This window comes from Notamacropus eugenii, chromosome 4 (assembly GCF_028372415.1).
Source record: "Notamacropus eugenii isolate mMacEug1 chromosome 4, mMacEug1.pri_v2, whole genome shotgun sequence".
Lineage (NCBI taxonomy): Eukaryota > Metazoa > Chordata > Mammalia > Diprotodontia > Macropodidae > Notamacropus > Notamacropus eugenii.
In genome coordinates, this window is record NC_092875.1 from 112,177,115 (window position 1) to 112,200,449 (window position 23,335).

A 23,335-nucleotide genomic window follows, 5' to 3' on the forward strand; every position below is an offset into this window, starting at 1 on the left:
GTCCCACACCCATAGTCCCTTACATCTGCTCAGAGGTAGAGGCAAGTCTCTTGTATCTTTTACTGGGGGCTCAGCTTGGAACAATTATAATTTCCTACCATACAATTTCAGCAATATATACTTGATCCTATAATTTTTTAAATTCCTAATCATCCTCTAGTGGTCATTATAAATGATACTTCCTCCAGGAAGCATTCCCTAATCTTTCTTAGTTAATAACTTTCCTTCTTAGACTTTACTTAAAAAAAACCCTAATGCTCATAATATTGTGTATTATTATTTGTGTTTGTGTCTCATACTCCTTTTATACTAGCCTCCATAGAGACCTTACATTATGTAAACTTTGTATCTCTCCAGAATTCAGGGTAGCATTGAGCACACAGTAGTAGACACATGAGTTATTTTATAGTAACTTTTATATGTATTATTGTAACTTTTTTTCATTTTGTCATCATGTCTCTGTCACTTAGTACAGTGCCTTGTACATGTTTGGCACTTAATATTATTATTGGGTTGGACTTATGTGATGAAAAATTCTGAGCCAAGTAAAGGGACAGATACTCGGTATCTCACCATTCCATTTCCTCTGATTTGAACGAGTAGGTGTGATGCCTGATGAAGTTTTCTTCTCAAGATCAATATGATATACGATTACAACATTATTTATAATGGATATAGCACCTGCTCAATCAGTGATATGTGCATACTATCTAATCTGGAGAGATCTACAAGGATGTAACTGAACAAAGTTTGGGGTCTCCAGAAGAATCTGGACTATGAGCTGACTTTATACGTGAAGCCATAACCATGTAGGTGATAAAGATTTGCCATAGGTCAAGCCGCCCTGTGTAGTGAACTTCATGCTTTGTGTTAATATTGTGAAAGGAGAAATACCTTCTGAAAGTAATGATAGATTCATCTTCCAAAAGTGAACATTTAGATGTCTCTGCAGGCCTGTCAAACAGGTATAAAATCTTTTGCATATAATACAAATATAATAAATATACCATTTGCTGTTTAAAGAAAGAAAGGAAGAAAGAAAGCTTTTGAGAGATAAAAATAAACATTTTTGAGGATTCTATAATGGCCCCTGGGCTGAGTAGACTAGGTGGAAGGCTCCAGTGGGGCAACATTTCTCGTAAAGACTTTGGTACAGCTGCTTTTTTAAATAAAAGAAGCAGGATCAGCATAAGCTTGAAAGTTTATCCTTTTTATGTAGATGAAAAGCTGCTAACTACCAGAAGGAAGCCGGAGGGAGGCAGGATGGGAGGCCTTGCTATTATGTTGGCCAGTAACTCTGGGAGATGGAAAGTCACAGCTAAAAATTTCAAGGGAAATAATTAGAGCTTCACAGTAGGGAAATAGGGAGCTTCTAAAACATAGAAGAGATCGACACTACAGACAAAGGATTGACAGTGCCATCTGCAAAATAGGGAGATGCAAAAAGTGTTGTTTGGCTCTGTTGTTATTTAGAACTGTATTTGCAATGTATGTGCCTGCTTTATTAAAATTATTCATTATTTTTCATATCCAGGTTATGAGAACCATTAAGGTTTCCTTGTCCATTTTTTTACACATGATCTAGCTACAGCTCAAGAAGTTCAATGAACATCGATATAGAATACTATCTTTTGCCTTTCTTTATATCCCCAGTGCTTGGCGTAGTGCCTAGCATATTGAAGGGACTTAGTAAATGGTTATTGGTGACTAAAAATAACAACATTTACACAATACTTTGTAGTACAAAATATTTTATATTTATTGGTACATTTGATCGTCACAGTGGCCCTGTGCATGTTTAATTGGTTCCATTTACAGTGAGAAAACTGAGACCTGCTGAGTGGTAAAAATGACCTTGCCCAGAATCATTCAATTCTAAAATGGCAGAGCCCTGACTAAATGCCTGATCTTCTGACTTCTCCAAGTCCAGAGTTCTTTCCGTTTTATTATAAAAGTTACTTGGAAAATAAAAAACCGGCTATAAAAATAGGGTAGAAGTGTTATATCAGTAGATGCCTTCTGTCATACAAAGTTTAGGACCAAGGCAAGCTTCAAGATTAAATGACTAAATTTTTTTCTTGATGATTTTTCCCCCTGGTAAATTCAAAACCCTACAGAATTTTAAAATCAATACAAATTTTTAAGAACATATTGTTACCTGCTCCACTAATCCATCCTCCATATAGTTGCCAAAATGATCTTTCTAAGCACAAGTCTGATCATGTGACTTCTCTACTCCAGAACTATCAGATGGCTGCTTCTTGTTTCTGAGACATAGCACAAATTACTCAGCTTGGCATTTAGAGCCCCTTACGATCTAGCTCCAGTCTTCATTATTCTTTTTTCATGCTTTCCAAAATATACCCAAACTGATCTGCTTGCCATTCCTTAAACTTGGCATTCCATATCCCATCTCCATGCCTTTGCATAGGGTATCACGCTATGTCTGGAAAATATTCCCCCTTTTAGGACCCCTTGCCCCTTATTCCCTCAGTTATTAGTTATGTTCTCTCTCCCTCCCTCTCTGTCTCTCTCTCTTTCCCTCTCTCCCTTCCTCCCCCCTTCCCTCCCCTCAAGTTTTTTGGTATTATACTTTGGACATGTTATTTTCTACTGGAGGAATACAAGCTCCTTTGGGGCAAGGACTGTTAATATTTTTGTCTTTCTAACCCTTTTCCTTTGAATAAACAAGAGGCTTAATGAACATTGGCTTAATTTGCTAATCCAAAGGGTTTGTTCAGGAGGAAACAAGAAACCTAGAATTTCTGCATCTTCCTTCTCCTTGTACACTTTCTTCTTTCCTGTGTCTTCTCTCAATGGAATTTCTTCTCCCTTTTGTGGAAAGAGCAAACTAACACTAGCAAATCCAAACATTGCTTTCCTTTTTGCCTAAGAGTGTGTTGGATATACCCTTCTGCTCTCATCTTCAGCTTGTCCTATATTCTTTGCTGGATGTTTGGGGTATAGTCTTCACTAAGAGATTCTTTTTTTTTTTTTCCAAATTTGGCCTGCTTTGGAATTTGGGACTATTCCAGTTGCTTGAGGTCATAGGAAGGCTGATTTCCAGATAACTGAGGTTTTACTGTAATGCATCTATTTCAGTTTTCCCCCAAATTTCCATTTTATTTCTTTCCAGGAAAAAAAAAGGAAGAAAACTTTTCCATAGCCTCAAAGTATTTGTAGAAAAGCTTTACTTTTTAAGCAACTTATTTTCTACTTCACACTTCTTTCACCCGTTTTTTCCAATTCCTAGTCTTAACCATTAAGACACATTAACTTTCTACAGATAACTAATTTACAGAGATAAAGAGTAACCAAAGGCAATTTAGCACACCCTCCCCACCCCACCACTCACCGCCCGAACATGCATGTGATTTTGCTTTTGGCTTGCTATGTTATTTTGTACAAGTCAGTCGTCTCAGTTTCCTTATCTGTAAAATGAGGGGCTTAGTATCTGAAAAATTCTTCAAAAACACCAATAATCAGATGAAAGCAATTTAAAAAAAAAATCCGAGTTGTCACTTCACATCAAATTCTTTATTGTTATTGTTGATTTGTTTCTGTCATGTCTAAAACCCATTTGGGGTTTTCTTGGCAAGATTGCTAGAGTGGTTGGCCATTTCCTTCTCCAGCTCATTTTACAGATGAAGAATTGAGGCAAACAAGGTGCCTTGCGCAGGATCCCACAGCTAGTCAGATTTGAACTACTAAAGATAAGTATTCCTGATTCCAGGCTGGCACTCTACCCACTGTGCTACCTAGCTGATGATAAAAGATGGGAAAAAAATCATGGATGAAAGTACTATTGAAAAATAATGTTTGTGTCTCATAACTCACTATTGAGCTTTGCACTCCAATGACTTTAATGAGATTCAAGAATAGACCTATATATACAGATATTTGTAATAACAAAAAATTAGGAACAAAATATGTTCCTTACAATTGGTAAATCACCAAAAAAAGAGATAAGATATGAATGTAATGGAATATTATTGCAGTGTAGGAAATGGTAAGTATAAAGAATTCAGAGGAATCAGGAAAACTTTTATGAGATGAAAAAGTAAAGAAAGCAGAGCCAGAGCATAATTTTTTTTTGAGAAGTGACATTTGCATCAAGATAAAATATGAAGTGTTCCAAAAGTCCTAGTGTAGGTTTAAGCTATTGATATTATTAGTGATTAAAACTGTGTTAAGACTTTGGAGATGCCATATATGTTAATATTTTCTTTTTAATGGGAGAATTGGACTAGGTGGTCATTTAAGGCCTCTTCTGGCTCCGTTGTTTGATGACCGTATCGTAGCTGGACTTGAACCTAAAAATCTAAAAGGCGAAAAGTGAGATAGGAATAAGGTCTGCTTTTATTGTTGTTGTCCTGTTGATAGACTCTGTCTTTTGCATTTATGTGAAAATCCTTTTCTGATAATTATTGAATTATTCCTGTCTTTCTTTAAGATTAGAACTCCAGTGCTCTCCATTTTGCTAAATAAAAACAATTGGGACACATGTTGGTGCCAACTTTATAAGTAGTTATATTTTGTATACCTATTATATACCCTTTTCCACAATTGGTAATTGACTTTTAGGGTTACCATCACTGGAAAAAAATAGTAATAATGACTGGCATTTGTTTAGTATTTCTTCATTTTTTTCCTCTAAAGGACTTTCACTTTTTATTATCCTGTTTTGCTTTCACAATAATTAACTTAAGTGAATAACTAAGACTGGTGCTTGCCCATTTGTTGTTGTTTTTTGGAGGCTATTGGGGTTAAATGACCTGTGCAGGGTCACACAAGTAGTAAGTGTCTGAAGCTGGATTTGAACTCAGTCCTTCTGACTTTAGGGCCAGTCCTCTCTATCCATTGTGCTACAAGCACTTATTTTTACGGGTGTAAAAGGGTCAAAAAGTTTAATTACCTCTGCTCTAGATGAGAGTTCCACAACCTATCCCACCCTGCCTTGAATTGCCATGTATTTGCTTTGTGTATGTTTGGTATTTACTTACATTTATATGTACACCTTGCCTCTCCTGGTATAATCTAAATTCCTTGAAGGCAGAAATTGTTTTGTTTTTGTCTTTATATCAGCACACCTAGCACAATGTCTGATGTGGATTTAACACTTGCTGATTGGAAATAACAGTATTTAAAATGTCTGGATGCTCTGGACTCACCACCATCGGTATCTCTAAAGCCTTGGTGCAGTTTTAATTTTAAAACTGCACTAAAACCTTGGGGAATTATTTCCACCCAACCCTTTGAGGAAGGCAGTGCAAATACAGTTGTATTATCTTCCTTTGAGAGATGAGTCAGTGATAGGAAGTGGGGCAAGATCCCTTTTAACTGTAGATCCATGATCCTGGGATTCCAGATCAGTAGTACCTGTTCTGTGAAAAACCAGGTAGCCCAGTGCATAGAGGCATGAAGACCTGAGTTTGATCCTGCTTCAATCACTTACTAGCTCTGTGACCTAGAACAAGTCTAACTTCCACTGTCTACCTCAGTTTCTTCCTCTTAAAACCGACATAACAACAGCACCTACTTCTTAGGGTTGTTGTAATGATCCAGTGAGGTATATGCATATGTATGTGTGTGTGTGTGTGTATACATGCATATATATATATATGTGTGTGTCTGTTTAGATAACAGCTTTATAATTCTTAAAGTGTTATATAAATGCTATTATCTGGGATTGATTGTTGCTTGTGGCCTTTTCTCAATCCTTATTTTTGACACCTCTCTATAGCCTTTAACACCTCTGATCACTTTCTCCTCCTTGATATTCTCTTCTCTCCAGGCTTTCAAGACTGTTCTCTCCTGGTTTTCTTCTTATCTGTCTGACAGCTCCTTCTGTCACTTTTGTTGTTGGATCTTCCTTCAGATGGTGTCCTTCAGGATTCTGTCCTAGGCCCTCTTTTCCATAGTACTTCTAGTGGTGATTTTATCAGCTTTCATGGATTGAATTACCATCTGCATGCTGATGCTTCTCTGCTCCATCTTTCCTCCCCTAATCTCTCTACTGTCCTCTAATCTCTCATCTCCAGCTGCCTTTCAGACTTCTTGAACTCAGTATATCCAAAACAGAGCTCATTGTCTTTCCCCCTAAATCCTGCCCATCAACACCATCCCCATCCTAGGATCTCAACCTAGGAGTCATCACTATCTCACCCCCTCCCCCATTCAATCTGTTGCCACCTAGACTTGCCAATTTTACTTTTGCAGCATCTCTCAAATATGCTCTTTTCTCTTCTCCAGCACTACCACCACACTATTGCAGGCCCTCATTATGTAATTCCTGGATTGTTGCAATAGCCTGCTGGTGAGTCTGCCTGCCTCATCTCTCCCCAATCCAATCCATTCTCCATTCAGCGAAGTGATATTCCTAAAACACAGGTCCCATCCCATCACCCTTTCCGTCCCCTCCCCATCCCCCACTCAGTAAACTCTAGTGGTTTCCTATTGCTTCTAGGGACAAATACAAAATGCTTAGTTTGGCATTTGAAGCCCTTCATAACCTCATGCTTTCTCATCTTTCCAGTCTTTTTATACTTTGTTCTTCAACTTGTCCTCATACCCTTCAGTCCAGTGACACTGGCCTCATAGCTGTTTCATGAATTTGTCTGAAGTCATTTTATCTGGCTGCCCCCATGCCTGGAACACTCACTCTCTGCTTCAACTACTTACTTCCCTGTCTTCCTTTTAAGTCCCAACCAAAATCCCACCTTCTACAGGAACTCTTTCCCAGCCCCTCAAGTTCAGTGCTTTCCCTCATTTAATTCTTTCCTATTTCTTCTCTATATAGCTTGCTTTGTATATATTTGTTTGGATATTATCTCTCTCATTAAATTGTAAGCTCCTTGAGGGTAGGGACTGTCTTCTGCCTCTTTTTATATCCCTAGCGTTTAGCACAGTGCCAGGCACATAGAAGATTCTTAATAAATATTTATTGATTGATTTATCCACTAATTGTTTATTTTTTCCTTCTACCTCTGCAAATGTACTAATAGCCACCCTACTGCCCATCCATTTATTGATTTAATATTGTAGTTCATCTACCTATTTAGAATTCTTATTTGTGTAAAGATACATGTACATGTACATATATGAGAAAGGAAATTTCACATAAAAACACTACACTTGGGGACAAAAACCTCCTGGTTTTGTCCTGGTTCTACCATTTATAGACTGTATGACCTTAATATAGAAATTGACTTGATGTTGCTGAGCCTCAGTTTCTTTGCCTGTAAAATTCATCATTCTTCATCTGTTGAAGCGTTATATAAACACAAGCTATCGTTGTTAGTATTTCTAAACTGGAAACAATGACTAATTTTCTACCTCCTTCACAAGGGTGTTTTGTGACTCAAGTAAGATTAGGTGACCATAAAAAGCTAAATAAATATGAGCTATAATAAAGACCAGGGTTTCTTACTTCAGGTAAGGAATTGGACTAAGTAACTATGGGGGTCTTCCAGATCTGGGGTTCTCTGTTTCCCTTGATTAGGAGTAGATTAAGGTTTGAGAGAGACTCCTCATCTATTGCAGTTGGAAACAGATGGAATTTTATTCAGAAAGTTCTAATTGTTTCCACTTACCACCTACCAAGGAAAGATTCTACACATAGCATAATACTGGGCAGTGAATCTTCATTTTGCCCACAGACAGGTAGTGTTGGGATGTGCACGTTGCCTTTTTGGCTGAGCCAACTCCTTTTGTGTTTTTCTGAGCCAGTTTCCCTAGACCAGGGGTAAGATCTGGATTTTGTTCTTCTTCTGTTTTGAAATTACAAACTGAAATGCTGACACTAACTGGAAACTTCATGAATTTTTAATGTCATCATTGTTATAAGACTGCATTAGGTTTATTTTGTTTTTCCTTGTGCCCTTTATTTATTTATTTATTTTTTTAGGTTTTCCTTCTTGGCTCCATTGCTACCTATCTGTGACTGTTGACAAATCACTTCATTGCCCCAAGCCTCAGTTTTCTCACCTGTAAAATGGATTTAATAATACTTGCTCATAGGGTTTTTATAAGGAAAGCACTTTGCAAACATCAAAGCTTGATATAAATAGGAGCTATTATTATTCCTTGGATGTTTCCTTGTACAGAATATGAGCTGTTGCTTTATCAGGCTCATACTGCAGTCTATTAATAGTGTGTTTGAAGTTATAGGAAGATAAAATGCTTTCAAATTGGATTTTACTTATTGAACAGCTAGAAATTTAAGAGGAAAGTATCAGTCAAAAAAATGATGATACTTTGTGAGGAAAAACACAACCAGAAAAGAAAATGAATTTTTAAAATGATATACCTTGGAAATAAATGATGATTGACATTTCTATAACATTTTAAAGTTTGTAAAATACTTTTGTCACAATCCTCTGAGGTGGGTAATATGTAAGGTTTATTATCCCCATTTTACAAGTGAGAAATTTAATCTCCATGTCATAAAATGACGACCTAGCATCATGGAAATCATGGCATGATAGGTTTATAGCCAAAGGAATGTTAAAGGTCATCTAGTAAAATCCTCATTACACAGATGAGGAAACTGAGGTCTGAAGAAGACCTCAGTGCCCAGGGTCACACTGGCAGAAACTGGCAGACCTAGTCTTCAGACCCAGGTCCTCTAACTCCAGCTTCAGCATGCTTTTCACTTCATTGTGCAGTTTCCCTTGGCAATAAGTGGTAGATTCCTTTGGCAGATGCTTTTGAGTGATCCTCAGGTTGGATGAGTTTGGGGAAGTTCTCCATCACTCCTGGATTCATTTCTCAGAATATGTGTGTATGAGTATTGTATTGTATATATGCACATACATATATATATATGTGTATGTATATGCATTTACATATTTTACTTAAATTTGTCCTAAATTTCTTCCAAATTTTAGTCAGTGGTAACATTTTCGATGACAATAATCATAGTAATAACACTTAGCATTTATATGGTGCTTTAAGGATTTCAAAATGTTTTGTAAATATTTCATTTTATCTCCTCAACATCTCTAGGAGGTAAGTGCTATTATCCCCTCCCCCCCGCCTTTTACAGATAAGGAAGGAGACGGAGGCAAGCAGTAAATGACTTTCCTAATATCACACAACTAATAAGTGTCTGAGGCTGTATTTGAGCAGAAACAGCACAACTGAAAGACGTTTTTTTGTTTACAGACATCCTTTCTTTTATTTTAAAGTTGTTAAGAGGCAGGAGAAGCTTACACTGAATTCTTAGCTAGTTCACATCTAAGCATGACTTGCTTAGTCAGTTTGTCATGTCCCACTCTTTGCGACCCCATTTGGGATTTTCTTGGCAAAAATACTAGAATGGTTTGCCATTTCCTTCTCCAGCTCCTTTTACAGATGAGGAAATTGAGGCAAACAGGGTTAAGTGACTTGCCCAGCATCACACAGCTAGTAAGTGACTGAGGCAGGATTTGAATTCAGGTCTTAAAGACTAGCTCTCTATCCACTGCATCACCTAGTTGTCCCTAAGTTTGATGCCTTCTCCCATATATGGATATAGAGATAGGAACAGTCAGAACCTGGATTCACACTCCAGTCTACTAAATTTTTTGTCCCTTCTTCTGCTACAATGTCCTGCTTCTCACTGAGCATAGTTATAATAGGGTCCTGCTGCATGGATGTGTAAAGCAATTAGACATTTTCTTTACTTTTCTTCATCCACCTCATTCTCTTTTCTTGAATCCCCAACCTTTTTACCCTGAGGGAGGTATCTTCGTACAAAAGAAAGAGCGCTCACTCTGGGATCAGATGATCTGAGTTTGAATTCTACTCCAGATACTACCTATATAACTCTGAACAACCAAATTAACCTACCTGGGCCTTGGTTTCATTGTCTGTAAAATGAGAGAGTTGGATTAGATGTATGAGGTCCTTTCTAGCTCTAGGTCTGTGAATTTATGGATCAGTCTAGAAGTCCTACCCCTTCAAGGTTTAAGCTGTCGTGATGTAGCAACAATGGGATACCCACAATAGCTTCTATGGATATGCATGCATATTTACAGGGTAAATTTGCAAAATCTAAACTGTCTTCCTCAAAGACGAAAAAAAAATATCTATCCAGATACCAGAAAGCCAAATCCATCAGAGTAACAAAGAAATCTGTACACATTTTCAGTGCAGGGAGCACGGCCATCCCCAAACCTTACTCCATCAGGCCTCCCCACAAACTAGCTCCCTTAGGCAAAATCACTCTGACTCTCACTCAAGGTAGCTACTCTGCTCTGTTCTGCCTGCTCTCTCCCAGCTCTGCCTCACTCTCTCTTCCTGCTTCACCCATTCACCAAGCTCCTCCCACCATTGGACTCCATGTGACTCAAGCTGTGGACTTGGCCAGAGCTCAAAGCAAGTCACACAGGCCTATTAAGGGGCAGGGAAGATCTTCCAGTTCCCTTACCATTACACATGATGATGTATCCCCCTCTTTCTCTTACCTTAAAGTGTCTTCATTATCCTGGTTTTTTTCCCTTCTGATTCTTTTTTCACAACATGACCAATGTGGGAATATAATTAATATGATTGTACATGTACAGCCCACATCAGATTGCTTACTTTCTTGGGGAGGGAGGGAAAGAGAAAAAAATGTGGAACTCATCTTATAAAAGTGAATGTTGAAAACTGTCATTACATGTAATTGATGAGAAAAACACTATTAAATGGGGGAGAGGGGGAAGAAGAAACCCTTTTAGATTGTATTGTGGCCAAGTTGCTTCATCTCTGAACTTCACTTTTCTCACATGGAAAGGGTAGAAAGAAGTCTAAATTAGGAGTAAAAGGCCTTGGGTTTAAATCCTTGCAGCAGCTTTGACCTTGGGCAAGTCTCTGAACTTTATTTTTCTCATTTAAACTAAGGTTCGGAGTTAATTAATTGAGGTTAGTAGGTCTTCAGGTGACCATTCTTCAGACACGTTATAAGAGGGATTCTTATTCAGATGGGTTGTGGTGGATGACCTCTGAGGTCCCTTCCAGTGTCCAAACTGGATAGAGCCTCTCATATTCAGAGCTGTAGACCTTGAGAGTTACAAGGGACTCCATTGTCTAGAAGGAAGTTCCACTTGCCTGACAAGCAGTCATCCACTCTTGACTTGAAAACCTTCAAGGAGGAGAAACTCACCATTTCTCAAGATAGCCCATTTCACTTCTGAATAGCTCTGATTGTTAGGAAGGTTTTCCAAATCTCAAGCCTAAATTTGCTTCTTTGTCACTTTTACCCATTTCCTCTTTCATCTACATGACCATTGTCACATCCCTCCTGACTTCTTTCATCCACACTAGATGTTCCCAGTTTCTTCCAGCCAGTCCTCATCCAGGTTGCCATCCTTTGGATGTTTTCCAGCTTAATGATGTCCTTAAACTGGCTCTCAAAACAACGCTATATTCCTAGTGCTTGACGAGGGTAGTACAGAGGGCCTCTCACTTTCCTGTTCCCAGATGCTGTTGTCTACAGTTGGTTCCTCCATTTTTCTCTCCTCTCTCTTCTTAACCCTTACAGTCTAGCTTTCAGTCTCGTCATGTACTTATGCTTCCTCCAGAAGAATGTAACCTCCTTCAAGTCAAGTACTGTTTCACTTATGTCTTTGTATCCCCCAGGGTCTAGCATTTGTGTCTTACACATTGTAGGTGTTTAATTCATGCTTGTTCAGTTGTTCGTTGGATTGCACTACTTTCTAAGTAATCAGTGCTTTAATAACTAATCATTAAAAAATGACATTTTTTCCCTTCTTTTTCAGATCATGTACAGAATGAAGAAAACTATGCACAAATTCTAGATAAATTTGGAAGTAATTTTTTAAGTCGGGATAATCCAGATCTTGGCACTGCTTTTGTAAAGTTTTCCACACTTACTAAGGAATTATCCACCCTGCTGAAAAATCTGGTAAGAAATTTTAGAACTGAAGTTTCTCTTAAGGTACTATCAAAATGCGTATACAATATAATTAACAATTTCCATGTCTGCCAATGAGAACCATTTAAATAATCTGGTAAAATGATGGAGGTGTGAAGAGGGTCGAGGTAGTCAATCAGAGGCACAATCTTTTCGTTTGCTCTTGTGTCAGTTATTAAGGTAGTTTGAAGGAATTTTTTAAAATCTACAAATATTCTGTGCTAGAGCACTAGTTCTGGAGTTAGGAAGACTTAAGTACAACTCTTGATGCTTATAGCTGTGTGACCCTGTGGGCAGATCACTTGAACTCTGCCTCAGTTTCCTCATTCTAAAATGGGGATAATAGTAACACTTACCTCTCGGGATTATTGTGAGGATCAAATGAGATAACATTTGTAAAGCACTTAGCAAGTGATAGGATCTATATAAGTGTCAGCTGTTACTAATGCAGAAAGTATGAGTATTCCTGCACAGTAAAAAGGGAATGTAGTAATCAGTACACTGTAGGCACCAGCTTCCTGGAGTGACACTGAATGTATTCTCCTCTAATTTTTAAAAAATCTCTACCATTTTCTTCCTATCTCCACCATTTCCTCTTCTCTTTCTGCTCTCCTATTACTTTTCTTTTTTTGTTTTCTTTCCCTTTTTTCATAACTTCCCTGATCTTCAGTATCTTTATCAGTATAATGGAGAGAAGGGTACTGGTCTTGCCTACTTCATGGGATGGATATGAGGATGAAGGGAAATTCCTTTGTAACTGTAAGGGCTACCAGAGGTCTGCATGGTGGGGCCTGGGATTGGAATTAGGATCTGACTTCAGATACCTCCTCTGTTGCTTAATATCTATATTACTTTGAGTGAGTCTTTATGTTCTCTGGACCTTAGTTTTCTCATCTCTAAAAGAGCTATAGAAGACTTTTAAGGTCCTTTCCAGCTTTAGTTCTGTGTCCCTATGACTCTTAAGTTACAAACTTTCTGGGTCTCAGTTTCCATATTTTAAAATCAGGAAGTTGAACTAGATTGCCTAGAAAAGTCCGGCTCTAAATTGGTTATCTTAATAATATGAGAGGTGGGTTACTATCATTATCCCCATTTGGATAAAGAGCTGATCCTGGAATCAGGAAGACCTGAATTCAAATCTAGCTTTGGATACTTAGTAGCTGTGTGGTCCTGGGCAAGTCACTTAATCTGTCTGCCTCAGTTTCCTCATCTGTAAAATGAAGATAATAAGTGCTGTTAGCTTCCACGGTTGCTGTGAGGTTCAAGTGAGATAACGTTTGAAAAATGCTTAGCCCAGTGCCTGGCACACAGTCACTTTATAAATACTAGCTATTATTGTTGTTAAACAGTTGAGGAAACTGAGGCAGACAGAGGTTCAGTGACCATCCCAGAGTCACACAACTAGTAAGAATGAGGCCAGCTTAGAATTTAAGTCTTCTTGATTCTAGGGCCAGCATTCTATCCACCACATCACCTAGCTGCCTCTAAGAAGTAGCAGTAGTAATAGATGAAGCTAAAGCTGTCCATTATTTTCTTTTTCCTAAGCTTATATTTCTGACTGAATTTAAGTCAGCAGCTAGTTCATTGCAATTGCTTCATATTACATGATGGGACAATTCCAAAACAACATTAAACCAACTGAGACCATGCCACTGTGGGTTCATTCTTCTTTAGGGAGGGATCAGCAGCTCCTTTATCACAAAATCTTATGAAACCACTGCCTGCTTCCAATTCTGATGAGTGTTTTAACTCAGTATTAAATTTCCCAAATGCTGGAGCTTGCAACTCTTGCTGAGGGGGCTGTGTGCCTTCACCATGAGGTCTCACTGTCTGGAAATTTTCCTTGCTGTTTTAGTCTGGATTTTCCTTTCATCTCATCTCTTTTCCTACCAGTATCAGTTGTTCATGATAAACCTGTCTTATTTCTGAATTAGCTGTCTCTGACAAGAATAGAAACGAGTTGTCACAGTGTGAAATAATGCATTGTAATACTATGTGCCCTTGTGAATATTTGTAGCATTGGGTGTTATGAAAATAGAGTGTGCGTGTGTGTGTGTGTGTGTGTGTGTGTGTGTGTGTATGTGTCTAACTCAGTCTGTTAGAAATGAAATAAGCATAGCAGCAGGAAGATATCATGGTGAGGAATGAAATAAACACAGAACTTGGAAATTGGGAGCATTGGGTTCCATTGTAAGCTTTGCTGCTGACTGGCATTGAGAGCCTGGACAAGCTTGGTTTGTCTCTCTGAGCTACCTTTTCCTCATTGATGAAACAAGAGTCGGGTTCAGTGATTTCTAAGGGGCCTTCCATCTCAACAGTTCTGGTCTGAAAGAGCACGGCCTGTGGGATGGCAAGAGCAGTTCGTATTTCAGAGCACTTTCCTCACTTGTCACGCCACCCCAAGCAAACACTGTTTTCCCCATTTTACAGATGAGGAAATAGAGAGTCAGAGGTTTAAGTGACTTACCCCAAATTACACAACTAGTGTGAGAGCCTAGAATCAAACTCTTATCTTATGATTCCACTTGCTATAGATGGTAATTTCCTCACTATTCAAAATTAATTGATCCTTGTACTGATGATCATATGATTAATTCAGGATTGTATAGTGCTTTTAATCTCTCTGGACCTCGGTTTCCCCATTTGTAAAACAAGGAGATTGGACTAGACATCCTTTAGGGTTCCTTCCAACTCTAGATCTTGTGACTAGATACACTAAGTAACATACTCTGAAGCACAGGGAACGCTTCGATTTTCTGTTAAGTTCTTCTTTCTTAGCTAAGAGTAATCATTGCTGTCATATCGTCCCTGCAAAGAGAGTCAGCTCTCTGGGATGTCTGATAGAAAACCAGACACTTGATTAAGATTATGAGATCACCCAATTTTAGAACTGGAATGCACTTTTAAAAGGTCATCTGGTCCATTCCCCTCATTTTACAGGAGAGAGGGAGAAAAGTTGGAATTCAAAGTTTTAGGAACAATGTTGAGAATTGTTCTTGCATGCAACTGGGAAATAAGAAATACAGGTAATGGGGTATAGAAATCGATCTTGCCCTACAAGAAAAGAGAGAAGGTTGGGGATAAGGGAAGGGAGGGGTGTGATAGAAGGAAGGGCAGATTGGGGGAAGGAGTAATGAGAATGTGTCTTGGGGTGGGGGAAAGGGAGAGATGGGGAGAAAATTTGGAACTCAAAATTTTGTGGAAATGAATGTTGAAAGCTAAAAATAAATAAATAAACATTAAAAAAATTTTTTTTTAAATTGAAGCTCAGAAAGGTTAGGGGACTTTTCCAAAGAATACCCAGGTATTAATTAAATAGTAGTCCCTATTCAAACCTAGATCCTTTGACCCAGGTCTAGTGCTCTTTCTACTATGATGCCTACACTCTGAAACTGCACCCAGTTTTGTACGTTAGACCATGAATTCCTTGAGAGCAGGGACTGATGGGCGTATGTGTGTGTATGTGTGCGTTTTACCTTTCTTTATATTATCAGGACTTAATAAAGGCTGTTCATTAACTGTACTAGCTTAAGTAACAGAGGCACCATAGTTTAATCCAGAGATTTTGCTTGTAGGAGACTTTGGTTCGAATCCTGTCTCTGTCCCAAACCAGCTGTATGACCTTGGGCAGTCACTTCTCCCCTCTCACCTGTAGTACTTTAATATATAAAGAGTAGAGAGGAAGACCTTCCCAGTCTGTCATAGTGTTGTGGTAAGGCTCAAATGAAAATGCTTTTGTTAACTGTTACAAAACGTTATGTAAATATGAGCTGCCATTGTTATATGTTTTGCCCAGTCAGGTAAACTACTAGGAGCAGCTCAAAGGTTTCTTGTGTACCATTTAGGTGTTTTTTTCCATTGGACTATGCTGTCTTAAGTATACCTACAGCTTTCCCTTTCTCTCCCAGCCATGAAGTACAGAGACTACTCATGGGCCTAATTCCAGCCTGATGGGCATGGGTTCTTTTAACTGTTCTGTTTCTAATGTGGGCCTTTTCACTCTTCCTTAGTCAACCTAGTGGCTTTCCCCTCCCCATCCTGGGGGCTCACTAGATTAATACTAAACTTCTTAGCGCATTCACTGCAGCACAGTACTCTTGAACTCAAGAGATCCACCAACCTTAACCTCCCAAGTAGCAGGGATTATAGACAAGGACCACCATTCCTGGCCTCTTGTATTTTAATGTCATTTTGTTCTTGAAAATAATATGTTAAAAGAGAAGACATGAAAATGTTCACTACACAGCGTTTGTTAGCTCAGTTCGCTTCCTGAATTATGCCATTACTGTTTGTGACCCCACTGAAGCAGCAGGCAAATGAACTGAGAATTCCATTACTTCGATTTCCAAAACCACAAAATGGGGACAGGAAGAAAATAATCAATGTATTTCAAAGGAAATATATCAAGGAAAACCATCTTAATGTGTATCCCTCTTACTAATTACTTAATAAAATGGAAGAGAGAGAGAGAGAATATATTTCTCTTTTTAAATAATGGGAGGTGCCCAGATCCTTTAAAGCATTGCCAGACTTTTAATGCCTTTCCCTGGTTTCTTTTCCAGGCTGAGCATTTGGAAGTCTCCTGTAGTTTGCACAAGAGCTGGGGTACTTTTTTTTAACGGTTAAAGAGCAGTTATTGCTTCAGAGCTGTTGAAGTAAAGCAAAGATTTCTCCAGCTGTAGAACATTTCCTGTTTGCAATCTCTGACTATGTTGGTATTGTGGTTAGATTGGGGGTTCTCCCCCCTTTTAATTTTTCTGGGCTTTTTCCTACCCTCATAACAGATTTCCAGAGATAAATGAAAAAAGTACAATTTTATGAGGTTAGCTTCATATCAAATAGATCTTGGCTCCCTTCTTTCCACCCCCCCCATCCCTTCTGTATCCCTCTCCCTCCCTCCATACCTCCCTCCTTCTTCCTCTTTCTATCTCTTTCTCTCCCCCCCATTCTTCCCTTTTCTCTTTCATAGCTAAGAGAGGCTGGAAGATCATGGGATCTCTGAGCTATAAATTGGCAACACCCCAGGTGTTCCATGCTATCTCTGAGCTATAAATTGGCAACACCCCAGGTATTCCATGCTGTATTATACATGAGAAGTTTCATCTTCTTACCTGACTGTTAAACTGTGACTGAAAAGATAAAACCTTTGATATGTCAGATATCACATCATGTTCTGTCAAGCTTTGTGGCCAATTAATGTTTTTGTTTTATTTTGAGACTGGTCTCTGTATTTCACCCAGGCTGGAAGTGCAGCAGCCATTCATAAGCCCAATACCAGAGCTTATCTGCATGAAACTTTGACCTTCTTCATTTCAGTCTTGGACCAGTTCACCTCTCAGGCAGCCTGGTAACTCTCTGCTCCTTAGAGTTTCACCATATTGATGCTAGACTTATTATAGATACTCACCGAATTGGTTTTAGCCCTACTGTACCTTAGATCTCCTAAGCTCAGGAATCCACCTGGCTAAGCCTCCCTGGGGAGCAGGGATGCAGGCATGAGTTATGACACCTGGCTACCAGTTAGTATTACAGCATACTTCATAAAGTGGGGTATCCAGTAACATTTTGACTTTTTTCTAAAAACTGTAAAGTACTATCTAAAATGTAAATTGAATTGTTACAACTATAAGGTGGCCAATCTGGATCAATCTTGAATTGTACTATCTCTTATAGTCTGTCATTCTTCTCCTGAAAATAAGACTTGTTTCCCTCTTTCTTAGGCTAGAGTTTTTTATCAAGATCTGTGATTTCATTGGTCTGAGGAGCTTCTTTTGTCGACACCTTCTTTGCTGAAGCAGATTGATGGTTTGTCTGTAATTTACACTTTTAGAGAGTTGCCCTGGCCACCGAGAGTGACTTTAACTTGGTCACACAGTATTTGTCAGAGCAAATTCTCCTTAAATCCAAATATGTCCTTTTCTCAACTCCTGCTACTAGTGCCCTCTCCCTGATATTGCCTCCAATTTATCCCATATTTATCTTGCATATACCTAGTTATTTACATGTTGTGTCCCCCACTGGAATGCGAGACTCCTTGAGGGCAAGAGACTATTTTAGCAGTGGTGGTGGTGTTTTTTGTTTTTAATTCCATTAGTTAGCACAGTACTTTTCACATAGTAGGCTTTTTCTTTGACTTAGTAAAACAAATAACAGCTCCTTCACTGAAAGTGCCATTAAGGTGATCCTGGGCTCCTAGAAGATGCACCAGCAAAGTTCCAGTTCTAATGGGTCCTTCCAAATTGGATGGGTGTTGAATAGTGGTCTGTCAATGCACTATATAGCTTTTATCTGAGCATCAACATAGCTAATGTTGATGTATCAAAATGGTAGATCAAAACTCAGACACTCAATGAGGAGAACTCCATTCCCAGATGGTTGATCATTGGGTGATGATTTTTCTTTTAGCTCTAGCAACTCACAAAGACCACATACTAAATCATAGAGGGGTTACTGTCTACATCAGTGGAAAAGGGAGACTACACATTGATGAAATCCTGGGACCTTGAAGTATAGTAAAGTATATAGCAATGATTAACTCTATGATAGAGATGTTTAATTAAAGCAGGGAAAATGTGATTTAATATCACTTACACTTTGGTATCCTTCTAGTTTAAACCTTGAAAATTGTGGAAGACATCCATGAAAACTGGTAATTAGAGGTTCTGAGAGTTGATCATGATTCATTCAGAGACTGTGAAATGTCAATTAAAGTAGAACCAAAATGTGGGAGTTACAGGAAAACAGATATCAATTTGATATGAAGAACTTTCAGAGTGGTTTTGAAATGGAATGAACTGCCTAGTGAATAAAATATTGAGTTTCCCATCCCTGGAGGTATCTAATCCAGGGCCTGTGTGACCAGTGATCAGGGATGTTCCATCACCCTAAGGTGTTTTTCACCTTACTATGGCAATAGCCTCCAGTTAGGCTTCCTCCTTCCAGGCTCTGCTGGCAGACTCCATATAGCCACTCAATTGATTGCTGAGTTAAAATATCAAATCCTCTTTTTGGCACAGTCTAACTCAATTTTATCTTTTTAGACTGATTTCACATTATTCCCTCCAATGCACTCTATGGTCCAGCTAGACTGGCCTCACAACTGACATTCCATCTTTTACCTTCTTTCATGCCTTTGCACAGTAGTCTCCTATACCTGGAATGCTCTGCCTTCTCACATCCTTCTCTTGCAATATTTGCCTCCCTTCTAGACCCTGCTCAAATGCCACCTCCTAAATGAATTCTTTCTTGATTTTTCAGCAAGAACTGGCTGAAGTACCTCTCCTTACTCCCATCACACCCCAACCCCAACTAATTTTGTATTTTCTTTGACAATTACTATTTCAGAGATAGCTAGGTTATACAGTGATTAGAGTGCTGGACCTGGAGTCAGGAAGACCTGAGTACAAATCCTGCTTCAGACACTTATTAGCTCTGTGAACTTGGGCAAGTCCTTTAACCTGTCTGCCTCAGTTTCCTCATCTGTAAAGTGGAACTAACAGAAGCACCTACTTCTGAGGATCATTCTAAGGGTCAAATGAGATAATATTTGTCAAGTGCTTTGCAAATCCCAAAATACTTTATAAATGCTAAGCTCTTGGTATGATTTATACTTTGTATACTTCTATGTGTACATTACAATGGATAGAGCTCTGAATTTGGAGTCACAGAGTCTGTTTTCTAATCCCAACTCGGTTACTATCTGTGTGACCTTAATGCCTCATCCATAAAATGAGGAAGGTTTGATTGTTTGGTCTTCAATATCACTTCCTCCCTAAATCTGTTACTATCTAACCCCCTACATTAGTTCTCCTTAAAAGAACTTCTTTTTCCTTTTTTTTCTTTACATCCTCAGCACAATGTCTGGCTCATAACCTAATAAATGCTCATGGAATTGATCTGAATGTTGTAGAGGGGATTTCTGTATCTTCTTCAAATTTCAGGAGTGCGTGTTTATAGGGCAATGAGAATAATCACTCTAATGTATGAAGGAAATTCAGAAGCCATTCAGTTGCATTAAATACCACAGCATCTATTAAGCACCATGGTCATTTAGTTCAAATTCTTGTCTACTATCCATTGAACATTTCCAGCTGAATGTGTTGGAAACATCTCCAAGTCAACATGTCCAAAGGAAAACTTACTTTCTCTTCCGAACCTCCCATCTTCCTTAGTTCTCTCCAAGATACCACCATTCTTCCAGGCTCCCAGGTTTGTAATTTGAGTGTAGTCCTTGACTGATCTCTCTTCCTCATCCCCACATACCCAGTCATTTGTCAGATCTTGACATTTCTACTTCTACACATCTGCATTCACCATTTACTCACAGCTGCCACCTTAACTGAGGCCTTCATTATCTCTCATCTAAACTATTGCGATGCTTTCCTAATTGGTCTCCGTGCTTCAAGTCTCACCCTACTGCAATTCGTCCTCTATAAAGCTGCTAAAGTGATTTTCCTTAGTGACTGTGTCACTCCTCTAGGCTTTTTTCATCCCAGCCTTACCCTTTCTGCCCAGTTTCATTATGCATTGCTCTTTCTATCTTCCATACCTTTACTCTGGTCATCCAATTATTGGAATGTTCTCTTTTTTCACCTGTGCCCCAGAAAAATCCCTTCATCAGAGGCAACCAGTGAATAATAGGTAGAGTGCTGGTTTTTGAGTCAAAGACATTTGAATTCAAATCCTCCCCCAAGCACTTGTGACCATGGACAAGTCACTTGATATCTCTCAGCCTCAGTTTCCTTGTCTGTAAAATGGGGATAATAGTAGCACCTAGCTTACAGGGTTGTTGTGAAAATAAAATGAGACAAAGGCACTATCTTCTAGACAAAACTTTTTCTGATTCTCTCCCAACCTCTAGGGTATTCCCTCTGTACCTACTATGCATTTAGTCTGCACATGCTTGTAGATGATCCTGTTACGTTCCTCAGTAGAGTTTCAGTTCAGTTCCTTGAAAGTGGGGAATGTTTCATGTTTTGTTTCTCCAGCACCTATCACAATGTCTGGCATACAGCAGACACTTAATAAAGGCTTATTCTTGTTGCTTGATTGATTCTTGATCTATACAGATAGTATCATGGTATGACCAATATTAAATTGGGATATTTTTCAATCTATCATATAACTATAATTTTTATTTTGCTGTTCCATTTATCTCAAATATTGAATAGAAATTATGTTCCTGTATAACCTATATCAGATTGCTTGCCATCTTAGGGAGGGGAAGGTGGGATATATTTTGGGACTCAAAATTGTTATTAAAAATGAAAAATGCTAATAATTGTAATTGGGCAAAAATAAAATGTTATTTAAAGAAAAACTGTTTACATATAAACCTAACCTGTATAAAGGGAAAAAAATTATGTTCTTACTTATCTCTGTCTTATAATCTAGCCTTTCTTTCTCCTGCTGGCAAAATTCACTCCACAGCATACTAATTACCTTCAGAAAAAGCCAGGAGCTATGTGTCACCCAAGGAAAAATTGTTTTCGTTTTTAACTCTGAGATCCAGATGTACAAGATGATCTCAGATATAATGCACCATTATGTGTATTTAAAATGAATGAAACTAAATGCAATTAAATTATTTTAAATTGAGTGACTCTGGTTCTCTCAGATGCTTTCACACCTACCCATATTTCTCTGGCATGAACCTGCCAATAATGTTGAAATTTTACTTCACAGGTTATTTAATATATTTGGTTTATTGATGGTGCCCTGATCTTGCTTGAAACTTAGTCCTTTATTTTACCTATATCTTGTGGAATCACAGACTGTCAATTAGAAGGGCTCTTGAAGGTCATCTAATCTAACCTATACCTGACCAAGTCTGTTCTGCCACATGCCCAGAAAGCTGATCTTTGAAGACCTTTATTAAGGCAAAGCACTGACTCTGGAAGCAGCACCTTCCATTGTTGGACAGCTCTAATTATTTAAAGATTCTTCCTTACATGGAGCCTTGATCTTCCTGTCTGCAACTTCCACCCACTGTTCCTCTTTATCGTATGACAGCTCTTTATGTATACTCAAAGACATGCTTTATGTCCTTTATTCTCCAGGCTAAACATCCCATATATAGCATGATTGCCAGGCCTTTTACTATCTTGGTTAATCAGCCTTTGGATGATACGTTCTGACTTATAGTAATAACAGCTAGAATTTGTATAGCACTGTAAGGTTTCCAGAGTCCATCCATTACATGAATTATCTTATTTGATCCTTAAAGCAAATTTATGAGGTAGTTACTGTTGTCATCCTCATTTTTATAGATGAGGAAACCGAGAAAGAGAATTTAAGTGACTTGTCCAGGGTCACATAGCTTACAGTAAGTGGCTAGGCAGGATTCAAATTCAGATGTTCCTGACTTCAGGCCTCGTGGTATTTCCACTGTGCCACCTAGCTTCAATTTATCAATATTGTTTCTAAAATATGTTGAGAATTAAACACAGCACTTCAGACGTGATCTTGGCAGGGCATTGTTAAGCAGCCTTGCCTATCCTACATTATTCTTTTCTTAGTACAACCTAATATTGAGCTAGTTTTCAGAGGGGATGCCATAGCACATGTGTTGATTCACAGTAACCTTACAATCCACCAGAAATACCAGATCTTTTTTAAGTGAACTACTATCCATCCTCATCTCCCCCATCTTGTAATATGAAGTATATTTTTTAAAAGTAGAAGTATAACCTATTTATTCCATTTAAACTCTACTTTATTAGATTTATCCTAGTGTTCTTTCTTTTTGAGAAAATTAATCTGTCCCATCCCCTCCCCTGAGCAATTGTTTCAAAAAGGAAAAGAAAGAAAAATAAATCCAACAGTACCTAGCCGCAGAGTTTGGCAAAACAAATTCCCATATCAGCCATACCCAAACACATATGTCTCTTTCTGAGTCCAGTGGATAATCTTGTTGAGATCTTTTTAGATTTTGTCGGTCATCTAATACATTAGCGGTTTTTTGTGTCATCTGAAAAGCTTATGGGGCTTTTATCCAAATCACTAATAAAAAAAATGTAACACAGCGGAATAACCCTTCAGGGCTTTATTGCCCATGTTTTTCTTGTAATTCTGTCTTTGAAGTATAAATTCCTGGCCCAAAAATGGCCAGACTGACCTGTGGGAGAGCCAGAATTCTCCTGGGTCAAGAACAAAAAGCTGCAGCAGTGTTATTTCCTTACCCTCCTCCCCAACATTTTAATAACTCATTTTGGAGGCAAACTGGCTCTAGACTTGGAGGCAAGTTACTTTTCTTCTGTGGGCTTCACTTTCCTCATATGTAGAATAAAGGATGTAATTCCATTTTAGAATGGAAATAATACTTTCTCTATGGAGTCAGAGGACCTGGGTTCAAATCCCCACTCTGATCCTTACTAGTTATATGAGCTTAGGAAAAATTAATTCCCCATGTCTGTTAAAAAAAAAAAAAGATTGGAT

The 23,335-nt window shown here is 38.4% G+C and overlaps 1 protein-coding gene across 6 annotated transcripts in view; it reads left to right on the plus strand.

The window, feature by feature from the left end:
• ASAP1 (ArfGAP with SH3 domain, ankyrin repeat and PH domain 1) overlaps positions 1 to 23,335 on the plus strand; it is a 483,861-nt gene that overhangs the window by 300,638 nt on the left and 159,888 nt on the right. For all 6 annotated transcript variants that reach the window (XM_072603062.1, XM_072603061.1, XM_072603063.1 and 3 more), the window contains one exon: positions 11,745 to 11,890. In XM_072603062.1, coding sequence (XP_072459163.1) covers positions 11,745 to 11,890 — 146 coding nt within the window. The remainder of the gene's footprint in view (positions 1 to 11,744; positions 11,891 to 23,335) is intronic.